At 45.2% G+C, this 12,364-nt stretch overlaps 1 protein-coding gene across 4 annotated transcripts in view; it reads right to left on the bottom strand.

Annotated features, from left to right (window-relative positions):
- Window positions 1-12,364, bottom strand: part of SYNE2 (spectrin repeat containing nuclear envelope protein 2) — a 284,685-nt gene that overhangs the window by 107,009 nt on the left and 165,312 nt on the right. For all 4 annotated transcript variants that reach the window (XM_075531883.1, XM_075531885.1, XM_075531884.1 and 1 more), the window contains exons 63-65: window positions 11,573-11,683; window positions 7,812-7,928; window positions 2,568-2,798 (exon numbers count right to left, since the gene is read on the bottom strand). In XM_075531883.1, coding sequence (XP_075387998.1) covers window positions 2,568-2,798; window positions 7,812-7,928; window positions 11,573-11,683 — 459 coding nt within the window. The remainder of the gene's footprint in view (window positions 1-2,567; window positions 2,799-7,811; window positions 7,929-11,572; window positions 11,684-12,364) is intronic.

Below are 12,364 nucleotides of genomic sequence, written 5' to 3' on the forward strand. Positions count from 1 at the left end.
CATTGGCACCTTGTGATCACACAGGCTGGTGTGCTTCTTCTCAGCTAGATGGCCGCTTGTTTACCTTCAAGCCCTTGGCTGTAATCTTACCAGAAGCAAAGTGCTAGTCTTTTCTTACATGGCACTGCAGGTGGGGCTCAAAGTGCAAACCTTTAGGTTAATTGATAAGTGCACATCTTTTACACTATCTAGGGATTTGTTAACAATCTGCGGTATGCAGATAACATAACCCTGCTTGCTGAAAGTGAGGAGGGCTTGAAGCACTTGCAGATGGAGATCGAGGATTGCAGCCTTCAGTGTGGACCACAGCTCAATGTAAAGAGAGTAAGAATCCTCCCACTAGATTACGAGGTAACATCATGATAAACAGAGAAAAGACTGGAGGTATCAAGGATTTCAGTTATTCATACAACAGTGTAGGGTCAGATTCCATGGTCAGTACAATGAACTCATGCCTTATATTAATTCCTCCAATCTATCCAAAATAAGGCGTGGATCTAGGTTTATTTATTGATTGCCATTTCATATCTAATTATCCCAACAAAACACAAAACCACTGCCACGGAGTCAATTTTAACTCAGAGCAACCCTACGGAGGACAGACTAGAATAGCTTCTTAGGGTTTTCTGAGCCTGGTAGAGCTGGAATCTGAACCTATTTCTGCCAGTATTGCTTCCTGGGAACAGAGAGCCTCATCTTTCTCCAGTGGAGCAGCTGGTGGGTTGTAACCGTGACCTTGTAGTTCGCTTCCCAATGCTGACCCAGCAGCCCTGCCGCACTCAGGCCATAGAGTCGTTCTGACCCAGCACCACCAGGGAGCGCTCTTTCATTCTTTCCTCGCCCTTGGTCGTGCTTGACCAACAATGGAGTCATTCCCCTTGCTATGGTCTACTCCTGGAAGAGAGATACAGATCTCTTCCCTGTTAGGATGTGAGAAAGACCCTTGATATTGTTTGTGGGGCAGATGCAGAAATAGGTTCAGATTCCAGCTCTACCAGTCGGCAAAAGTCTGTAACGTGCCCAGGCCTGCATCTCCTTCAATACTATGTCATAAGGATGAGCTCTTGTCCACTGAGCTCTTGTTCTTCATACTAACCCTGACTTTGTATCTTACTTTCAGCAGTGTTTTCCAGAGCACACTTCTGCGTCCTCACCTGTGTATTGGAAATACCAGCACCTAATATCCAGGCAACAAACTTACTGCCACCAAGCCAATTCTAAGTCACAGGGACCCAACAGGACAGAGTAGATCCACCCCTGTCCTGTACTGGGGCTGTAAATCTTTATAGGAACAGAAAGCTCATCTTTTTCCTGGGAAATGTCTTGTGAGTTCAAACTGCTAATCTTGCAGTGAGCAGCCCAACCCATAACCCACTCGGCCACCAGGGTTCCACCTGGGCAAACATGCATGGTAAACGGCCAGGAGTAACCACAACATTCACCAGAGGCTGGTGCGGCAAAGCCACTTATCTGGTTACTGTGGAAGCTAAGGAGTTTGTCTTCATTGAAATAAAATTATTTCATGTTTCACTCTATACACGAAGTTCAGTATCTAATTTCCTATCAGGGCACATAAGGTTTCTATAGAACACTAGCCTTTCATTGTATCAGAGACTGCAGATCCTATGTGGCAATATTTCTTAAAATAAATAAGATAAATAGAGCTCCACTGAAAATCAACCTCTAAGGAGCAAAGCATTGTGCTGTTAAAAAAGTGCCGAAGTTCCAGTTAAATGTAAAGATTAAGTAAGACTCACCGTGTGCTACATTTAAAGATACCGTGACTCGATATAACTTCGGCTAGTTATCAATGTCATTTTAGGGAACGTTTTCATGAAGCTCCACACCCCCTTGTCACTTCACAAGGGACTGTCACAGAGGATGGGTGAGCCTGAGCATCTTGCCCCAACTCAGACAACTAGCAGGCGGGAGAAAAGCAAGTTCCTGCTTCCTTGTTCCGTGTGCTTTTAGGTAGTGCCGCCTCACCTCTTGGTTTCCAGGGGCCTCAATTCCAAAAAAATTCTCTATCTAAATGGAATCTGACGTGGCAAACGTCATCTTAATCAGAAATTACAGAAATCACCAACCCAAGCAGGACCAGCAGCCATTGTAATAAAATGTCACCAGAGTCCTTTTGTGCTGTATCAACAGGCGTGCAAATGCAGACATAAAGTGTCCTGCCTGATGAATATTCATAGTACTTCTTAGTATCCATGACAAATAAGAGCCAACCTTTCTGGAGCATTCTCTGTGGGACAAACCAATGCCTTATCTCCTTTAATTCGGCCAAGCCACTAGGAGTTAAGAGATGATATTTCCCCAGCCCCGGTAGGGAAGGAAAATGAAGCTGAGAAGTTCAGTGATTTCTCCATGTTCACGGTCCACCACACGGATGCCATCTGCTGAGGTGTGATCACCCACTGCCATGCTAAGTAGTCTGCTGTCACAAGTTATTTCCAAGAATCACCCCGAGAATAAAGGTTGAGGCTGGACAGTGGAACGAAACACACTGTCGCTTTAAGAAAAAGGCACCCAATCCTGGGAAGAGGCAAACCTTGACCTCTTACCTGGCAGCCGACCAGCTGCTGCTCCACCACCTGCTGCATGCCTGGGTTTAATGTTTCCGGCTCGAATGCCACGTTTGCTTGAGCCAGCCACTGCTCCAGCTCGGCCACCTGGGTCTGGCAGACATGGAGGACCTCGGCGGGCTCGGGCCTTGCTTTCTCCACTGTGGCCTCAGAAGCTTTGTGCTCCCCAGGAAAGCCCAGAGATGCTGCCTTGGTGGGAGGCGTGGCACCCTAAGACAAACCCAAAGATAATCCCACAGTGAAAAGTCAGGCATCCACAGTCTTCTGACTTGAGGCAGCAAAGACCCGTGAACTTGCAGTATTTCCTCAATTCAGAGAGAGAGAGAGAGAGAAAAGAAAAATGTACCTCTGCACGCATAGCAACTCTCATGTGACCTGGGGCCACAGGTTTCCAAGCAGCCGATCTTCATGTACACAGGTACAGTATTCCCAGACACAGAGGAAACAAACGACTCACAGTTCATTAAGCAGTGAACCTCCAGAGACAGGTGAGCGTGTAGCGAGAGGGTGTGGGCAGGTGCCTCTGAAAACATTTCAGGGAATTGGCCTGGGTGTAAAGTTGTGTGATACGTGATTAAGCAATGCTTACATTGCTGTGTACACTGCTCAAACTGGGGAAAAAAACCCAGAACCCACCATAAAAAAATGCTACCCCCACCCCCCGCCCCAATCCCAACCTCCGCATGTTTACACATGCCTGGGACAAGGTTTATTATAATACCCATTTTTAACTTAACATCTTCTCAAGTGGTTGGACCATAAAACATTTTGATTAAAAAAAAATACGCATCTAAGTGTCTCCTTATTTTGAAAAATCTGAGAGTCCACTAGTGAGTCATAGTCTGTTGGTGTGGCAGTGTCTACAAATCTATCTCCTATTTCTCAGGGAGAATCCCTGATGTTCCCCTTGACTTTCTGGATTCTTAAACGTGCATGAACAACCAACGCTCCTCCTACGGTATAAAGAAGGTGGGGTGCGATTGCTGTAGATCGAAATGACTGTAGTGTTGAAGAACCCAATGGAAAACGTTTACCCGGACATTAGATATTAGCAATTTGAGGCAAGAGATGATTTGATACAGAGGCATAGTACACACCCCACTGTCTCATCTCCTTTTCTCAGAGAGTATGTTGACCCTTCTGGAGAAATTCCTTCAAGAATAAGAGCTTTTTTGTAAAAACTTTTGGTCTCAATATTTTTATTGGTCATATTAAATATACTGTTTACTGTAACACATACTAGATTGTTTACGGTAACTATGGAACATGTTAGCATTCAGTGGGGCACTATTCTGGCCAGGTGATGGGATTTCTAACGGGAATGGCTCACAAATGTACCTTGCCCTTGGTAAGTGCCATCTTATTTACAACTGAACCGAATGTGCCTAGGCTGGAGCTGTCCTCACCATCCTGGCCATGTGTGAGCTCATGGTTGTAGCCATGGTGTCCTTCCGTTTCATTGAGGGCCTTTTTGTACCTTGTTGCCCTTGACCAAGCATGAAGCATGATGTTCTTCTCTAGGTACTGGGTCCAGGTATGGCAAGGCTCCGTCTGACGTCCACAAATGCATGTCCAAACTCAAATGCACATTTTCCAGTGTTTGAGGAGTTTGGTTTAAGTATAACACGTTCAGTTCAACAGACGTGAACACAATCGGCATTGGTCACAAAAACACACAGGGCATGAAAATGCTAATAATTTCAAAACACGCTGAGGAGTATTGTGAAAGCTGGTTTGGGAGAAGTATCTCTGGCGTGTTCTTCTGCCCTGTGCCCACCCACAACTTCACACATGTGCTCCTTTCTGTGCCAAAGTGCTACCCCTCGCTGGCTTTCAAGAGTCAAAAGAGATCATTGAAAGGAAGAGGGAGGTTCTATTTTGGCAAAAAACAAAACTATAAAATAGATGTAATTTCCTTCCAGAATCACCATTTGGAGGGAACCTTTCTTGTCTCTGTTTTCTCTGCACCTCATACACAGCCGTGTCTATAGTTGGATCCACTTGTTTTGCTTCCATAATGTTGATTTTCAGAAAACTGCATTCGTGCGATGGGCGCACCAGCTTCTAAGTAACCTGACTCACTCTTTGCTGTCAGAGACTGCTGTCTTTACTGGCAAAGACTTGGGATGCCCGTTCCTTGGAGCCCCGAGTTACCACTCTTGAACTGATTTACCCTCTATCTTTTCCTTTCCTCACTGAAAAAATTCTAGTCGAGTATCTCTTAGACAAAATACGTGTTTGAAATGAGAGTACAGTCACGGTCCCTCCACTTTTTGAAAGTTCGCTTTACACCATTTCATTTTCCTGAAAGTTCTACATCCACATTTGCTTGTTAGTTGAACACCATCTGACCATTTGCGTTCATGAGAAAGGGCAGAGGGTGAAACCAGCACTTGGCATCTGTTGCCCAGTGGCCCATGAAAGAGGAAGCACATTCCCTAAGCAGTGGGAACGGCCTGACATCAAGCCTCCAACACTGCCTTGTGAGAGCTACCTTAGGGCCATGTGTTCTTTGGCGGAATCTGGACGTATGCTCAAGCACTGTTCTCCTGTAAGTTTATGGCAAAGATTTCTCTGCTGTATGGAATTTCAGTTCCCAGGAGGTTTCTCGGCCATGCTCTTCTATTGGATAGTGGGGTAACCTGCACTGAGTTGCTTTCTCTAAATAACAAAGTCAATGAGGAAATATGAAAAGCTGGACTTTATTTGCTAAAAAACTGGGCTTGAAAAGAACCCCATGGTGAATGTGAGGAAAGCATGGCTGTCACCGCAGGACAGGGGAAAGTGTAGTGCAGGGGCCCACTTGCGCTGAACCTGCCGAGAAGTAACCGCAGTCACAGTCCAAGAAGCCAAAGTGCACGGGAGCCTGTTTCCACGGCTCCCATTTTTTCCCATGCTGCTTCGGAGAAGCTGAGATCCAAACATGACTTCCTTGCCCCAAGTCATACAGATCTTTTAAAGCCTGAGTTCACATCACTTCCCCAAAAAAGCATCCTTGTGCTCAATATCTTCCCCAAAGGCCAGATCCAAATAGTGAAAGCAGACATTGTTTAAATGGACATTTTACTATTGTGATCATTCAAGGGGAGATTAAAAAGTACCGTGAGACCCCTCTCACCTGATTATGCCTCACTGCAAGCCTAGTATAAGTTCTAGGCTCCAGATTGGGAACTGAGCTTTGAGAAGTTACTCAAACTAGAAGCCAAGATTTAGTCTCTGATTTTGCTGTGTTTTCAGAGCTTTGAGGTCTACATTCGTGATAGAATCTCACCTGTCCTATGGCTTTCCAATCAGTGAATAGTACACTGCTTTGAGATGCTTTAGTACATCACTCATGTAAGGAGGCAAGGTGCAATGTAATTTTCTGATTATGGGTACATCGGATAGTCAAATACCAGGCCTTTAGATCTGCTTAATATTTTAAGCTGAATTCTGTAAGCACTGGCATGCCTCCCTTACTGTGAATAACATGTGTATGCCTGTCTAATCTGTACATGCACAAACACTGACACTGCAGGGGGTACTTCATTTTGTCAATATATGCCTACCTTGGTTTATACCTTTCCATACTAACTATATGTTCTTCATGATATTACAGATCAAAGAAGACTTGGAATTATACACAAACACACACAGACACAAAACCCACAAAAAAAACAAACAACAACAACAAAACTATGCAATTCTTACTTGGCCAGGCACTTAACCTCTAAAGCCAAAGGTTTGTTGAAGTTGTTACCCAACCAATGGCATGGGTTCCTGGTCTCAGTGGATCTCCCATTTCACGCACCCTCCCACCGGTGATGCGCCATTGACCACAAGGCAGAAGGCACCAAGCAGCACAGGATCCGGAGACTCCGGGAAGTCCTGCTGACTCCAGCTGTGTAAAGGGAACAGCTATCACTTGGGCCAGCAGGCCAGTGTGAGGAGGAAAGGCCAGCACACACAACGTGAGCGCGCGCGCGCACACACACACACACACCAGCAAAAGTGAGAGCTACTGGGGCAGAGAAGTTAAAAGTTGATGTTCTAAACCCAGATACTAGCTCTACCCAGCTTTTAGCCCCATGCCCCTGGGCAACTTGTGCAACTTTTCTGAACCTCAATCTCTCCATCCACAAGGAGGAGAGCAGAACTCACTTCCTAGGACTACAGCGAGGAGTAAGAGCGTTAATACTTGTAAACCTCACAGCTCAGCACATAATACATGCTAGATATGTTTTAACATCATTGCTATCTTCATAATTATCATCTATTACCCATGAAGTTGGAAGAAAGAGGTTATAGATCACCCACCACAGTAGAAACAAATACGAAAGCAGGATGGTTTCTGTAAATAAAACACGATTGCAGTTACTCCTGGTTATTAATTCGGTGTCAAAACATAACCAAAGCCTTCTTCGACCTGAGTATTGCCAATAAGGGCAAACTTCTGGCAGGGGTTCACCTTGCTGGGCAGACACTGTGGAAGACCTCTAACAATTTGACAGCCAACATGTCTTTTTTATAAAAAATGGGCAAAAAGACTGGGGGAAAGTATGTATGAAAAGGAACTCAGTGTAAGAAAAGGGCGGTCATGACGAGAAGCAGAGAACAGCGAGAGCGTGCCAGAATCTTCTCTCGGAGCTGCTCAGGGAGGTCGGGAGCTAAACACCCAAACTGACTTGGGACCTCTTGTCCCCTAGGAAGTCTTCTGGAGAACCAGGAAGGGAGACTATTCCTAATTAGGAAGGCGCCCCGGAATATGCTGGGCTTCATCCCTTTCTCACTCATTTACTAATGGCATTTTTGACACATTACATTTTGCTTTCCCCATTTGTAAGCTTCTGGTAGGTACTGATCTACCTTATATTGAATACCTGAGGATTAAAAAGCTAACAAACATAAATGTTTCCATTAATCAGTTCGTCAATATTAGCCCTCTCCCCCGTTTTCTACTCCCCTCCAATTATGCCTATATTAAAGATGCTGGAGGAGTTCACCCAGACAAGTTCAAGTTCACCCTCAACTAAGGATGAAAAGAGTGAAACTGCTCTATGCCTTGCTGTCTTTTCAGGTATATAACCAATGATAAATCTCCTGGTTCTATGACTTGATAGCACACATGAAGATCACAAGGAGCTCTGCGCTTGATGCAAAGAACTGTGGAACACGGAAGCTTTGATTACTCAGGGCCAGAGGCCAAATAGCTGAGCAGGTGGCTTCTTAGGACCAGGGGCTTACCTCTTTGGTTTGGTGGGGGTTGAGGAAAAATTCTGGGTCTTGCTCAGTGCTGAGTGAATCTGGTGCAAGACCCTGTGCCATGGACCCATCACACGTGCTCATTCTCCTATCTGCCACCTGTAGAGATACACAAACACACATGGAAACCCAAAGTGAAGATGGAAGGTGAGAAAACATCCCGCTTTGCTGCCACACATTCACTCTCCGATGCTTGCTCACTGGACAAACAGCCTGCTGGGAAAATTGTCCAGAGAATCCAGGCACATACAGACAACAAATTGACTGGGCAGGAAACCTCGGCTGCTTCAGGTTTGGCTTTATTTGAAAGACCCCAAGTTCTCCAAAGCTCTCTCGCTAACAAGCAGCACATTGGGACATTACAGACGTGTGGACTTCAGTGGGTTCTGTTAAGAATTACAGTGCAAGAAGATTACATTATCTACTACATACTGATATGGAATTACCATATATATATTTGTGCATAAGCTGAGTCTCCCAGCACGTTTTTAATGCAGTTTGGTAAGATTGGGTGCCTTGTCTGATATTCGGGTCGGCTTATACTCGAGTACATAAGGTAGATGATAGAAGCTATGCATCAAATAGTGGGAGGAAAGTTAAGTTTACTGAATTAGAGGACAATTACCCAGGCTTTTCATGAGAAACATAACTAGCTCCTTCTTCCCTACCAATGAATTCCAGTAGTGTTAAAGGTACTTAAAGGAGTAGAGGTAAACCATAAAAACTGTATGTGAAACTATGAGCTAAGCAGCCTCTCATCTTGGAGTGGGAAAGGGCTTCCAAAGCACGACAGTGGAGGAAAACATGTCAGAACTGTTTAAAAACAATAATAATTACATGTGCTACCACAAAGCGAAACAAACCCCCTCCCCCAAAAAGTCACAATCTAAAGGAGAGATGACAACTGGAGTGATTACTTACAAATGATGAATATCCTTACTATCCTAATTACTCTTAGAATTACTATGCAAAAGATACATCTTTAAGTAAAAACGAGTCGAATGGTATGAATAAGCAATTCATCAAAGATGAATTACAAATGCCAATAAACACCCGAAGAGCTATTTCACTCTATTCTTAGGATAGAAACACAATTTAAGCCACTGGCTAACCTTGGCCAAGACTAACAATACACAGTATCAGCTTAGAGCTGGAAAACAAGCACTTCCTTACATATACTCCTGTAGTGATAAATTTAGTACAACTGTTTGGAGTACATTATAACCAGGTGTGTCCGTCATATTTTGAATGTACCTGATATACTCGAGTATAAGCTGACCAGACTATCAGCAGAGGCACCTAATTTTACCACAAAAACTACATTAAAAATGTGCTGAAAAACTCAGCTTAAACACGAGTATCTACGGTAAATAAAACTTGATCCAATGATTTTACTTGAGCAATAGAGGAATGACATGCACACAAATAATTAACACAATGTGATTAAGAAGAGAATGGGTGTTGCATTCGTCAATCTTGTTTCCTCTACTGTGCGATCTTACACTCTCTTATCAGTTACTTCACTTTTATCATAGCGATCAAATCAACCTCACTTGTGCCTGTGGTTAGCAGACAAGATGGGGAATGTAAAGTGTTTAGCAGTCCCTAACGAAATAAGAGTTCTTTCCAGACCCTCCTACCAAAAACAAGAGCTGCTCAGTAAATCAGGAATTTAAAATTAAGATGAGATAAAACTTTTGGGGTAAGTTTGGATCAGGAGAAATCTGGAAAGCAAGGCTAAAAACTCTGCCTGTCACCCAGTCGAAAACGAGGCTCCGCAGGATGTCTAAGCTGGTACCTCACATACAAGGCAGAGGACTTCTTAGGAGAAAGAGCTTGAGGTCTAAAACCAACGAGGTGGCGAAGAGCAGAGGGCAAGTATGCTTGTCTGGACAGTTATGAAGACAACAATAATGAAGAGGAGGAGAAGGATGTAAACATGAGAGGGGTATTATTTAGTCACCGAGTAGATATGGAAGGTCAGCGAAACGGATGCACTTAAGATGATGCTGAAGCTCCCTTTGGAGTTTCTGGGAAACTGGTCACTAGCAAACATGGAAAAATTAAAGGGCAAAGCTTTGAAGGAAACTTGGAGAAACATATTTGGGATGAAGAAAGTAAATTCAGACCAAAAGGTCTATCAGACAGGAAGGGCTATGAAGAGGCTTAGGGAAAGGTCAAGCTTTGAGATCTGATCAGGAATCACGGACCTAAAGATGGCAGCAAACCTATAGGAGCAGATGAGACCTCCCGAGAGAAAACAGAGGGGCAAGGACATTCCCTAGGGGAAACAGTTATCATCAGAAACAGAAGCGATCTAAGAGGGGCAGGAGATGGACATGGGAGAGTGTGGTGGCAGAAGGACATGTAAAGTGCAGAGTAAATGAAGCCATGGCACTTTGAGACGAGGGGGTCAGTAATGTCTAACGCTGGAGCAGTCAAGGAGGCTCAGAGGACAACACACTGCTGTTTCCGTAGTCAATGGTGACAAGAAAATGGTTGGAGGTTAACCAGGGGCGGAAACCAAATTACCAACGGGGGTTAACGAAGTGCGGCACCCAGGAATGACATTTCATTTTGGAAGCACAGTAACAGACAAGAGAAGCAGGGACAAGAAATTCATTAAAATCCCATATTGAGCCCAGTAACTAAGAGCAGTCTGTAAGATAAGCAGCTCCTCAGGAAACGATGTGACGCACACGCGTTAAAAATGGAGTCAAAATTGAGGTTCAGGAAGCTATGGGAAAACGTAGCGTGTGAGACAGCAATTGCTCTGGGAGGATCTCAGGGGCTTCTTGCAGGAGGTGGAAGTGGACACGAACCTCTGGGTGTCCGGAGGAAGTCTACAGACAGAGAGGGAACGACGAGCATTCCGGGGAAGGAGTGTGTTTTTCTGAAGAGCAATTGAAGAAAAGACGGGGAAGTGGCATGGGTCTTGGTTTCATTGGAGGGACGAGGCCACAAGGGAGCGAACACTCTAGAGACGAGGAAACCTGGAGCACTTGTGAGGGGGTTGGAAGGAGCTCATCACGAGGCCGAGACTCAGGATCCATGCACAAGCAGGGCACGGTGCCAGCGCGTAAAGAAAGTATGAACACAGGGCTGGGCATAAGGGTGAGCCCAGGACAGGCGACAGGAGGGTGAGGCGTGTGGAGGTGGAGAGAGATGGCCTTCAGGACCAGAGGGATGACATGCCGTTGATATCAGCTTAGACGGATTTTCTAAAGCGAGGGCATTTGTCCTCTCTTTTGAGGAACTGGACATGTAGAATGCTAAAAGGAGCAATAAGACTCATTCCATTGATTTCTTTTCATCTCATCCACTGTTTCAAAAAAGAAGAAGAAAAAGAAACGGTTTCACCCAGAGCCCTCCCTCCTCACTCGCTAAGGAGAGGGCTGCTCTCCGGGGGAGCGAACACTCTCCTGATGTTCCCAGGGGCTCATTGGGATTTCCACTAGCTCTCCTTACAATCAATGGATGCACAATAGAGACACAAATGACAAGCGGGTATCTGGCTGTCTTGACATTTGTGCGGAGGCAGCACGATTTAAAACAAGGGGGTTATTTCCTTAGCTTACTATCTCTTCCTTTTTCCTTTACCTGGGTGAACAGACTGGTATCTTACAGCTTTGGGAAGTGCCAGATGAAAAGCGAATGAAGAAAAGAGGAGGAGGGTAAGCAGAGTTAGCACAGAGCTGGGCAGGAAGACCCCCCCCCCCCAGGGACTACACGCCCAGCTTTACCTGGATGATGGTTCCAGAAGGTGAGGACTCTCTGTTTTCCTCCTTGTCCTCGTCATGCTCCGAGAGTAAAGACCAAGAACCGGAAGATGGCTCTGCTTTCTTATCTCCATTCTAACACAATGACCAAATCATTACCAAGGAGCAGCGATTCCCCTGCCTCAGCCAGCATCCCACCCCTCTTATTCATACAAGTCATCTTCCCAGGCAGGGCACCGCGGCCCTCAACCCCAGCCCTCCTCTGATTGCCCATTTCCATCTTCAGAAGCTTGGGGTGACTCTTCCTGTAGCCTAGCAAGTGTCTGGAAGTTGGGAGTCAGCTATCATCAACAGTAGTAGCAACGAAAAAGGTGAAAAACCAAACAAACTGCGTTCTAGGAATTTAGCCGACTTTAGTCAATATCACTTTAAACATTAAAATGACAGTGTGATGGCCATGTTTTTTGGTGGTGGGGGAGAGGGGGTCAAAGATAAACTATAGCTATAAACCTATCAGCTCAGAGGCAAATCAGTACCTATTTCACGCTGAAATCAATGCTATGCACCCATTTGGCCCCTGGCGCTGGCTTCAATCTCATAATTCTATCTACCACACTCTTGCACTTCCAAAATTTCGCTCATCCCACTGCGGCTTCCTCCCCTGGGAACTCAGAGGCTGGGCAAACCCACTGCCACAGAGTCCATTCTGGCCCCGGGTACTGCAGAACAGAAGGGATCTCCAGGGTTTTCTTGGCTGTCATCTTTACAGAAGCAGAACACCAGGCCTTTCTTCCACAGTGCTGCTGGATGGGTTCG

Source organism: Tenrec ecaudatus, chromosome 14 (assembly GCF_050624435.1).
Source record: "Tenrec ecaudatus isolate mTenEca1 chromosome 14, mTenEca1.hap1, whole genome shotgun sequence".
Lineage (NCBI taxonomy): Eukaryota > Metazoa > Chordata > Mammalia > Afrosoricida > Tenrecidae > Tenrec > Tenrec ecaudatus.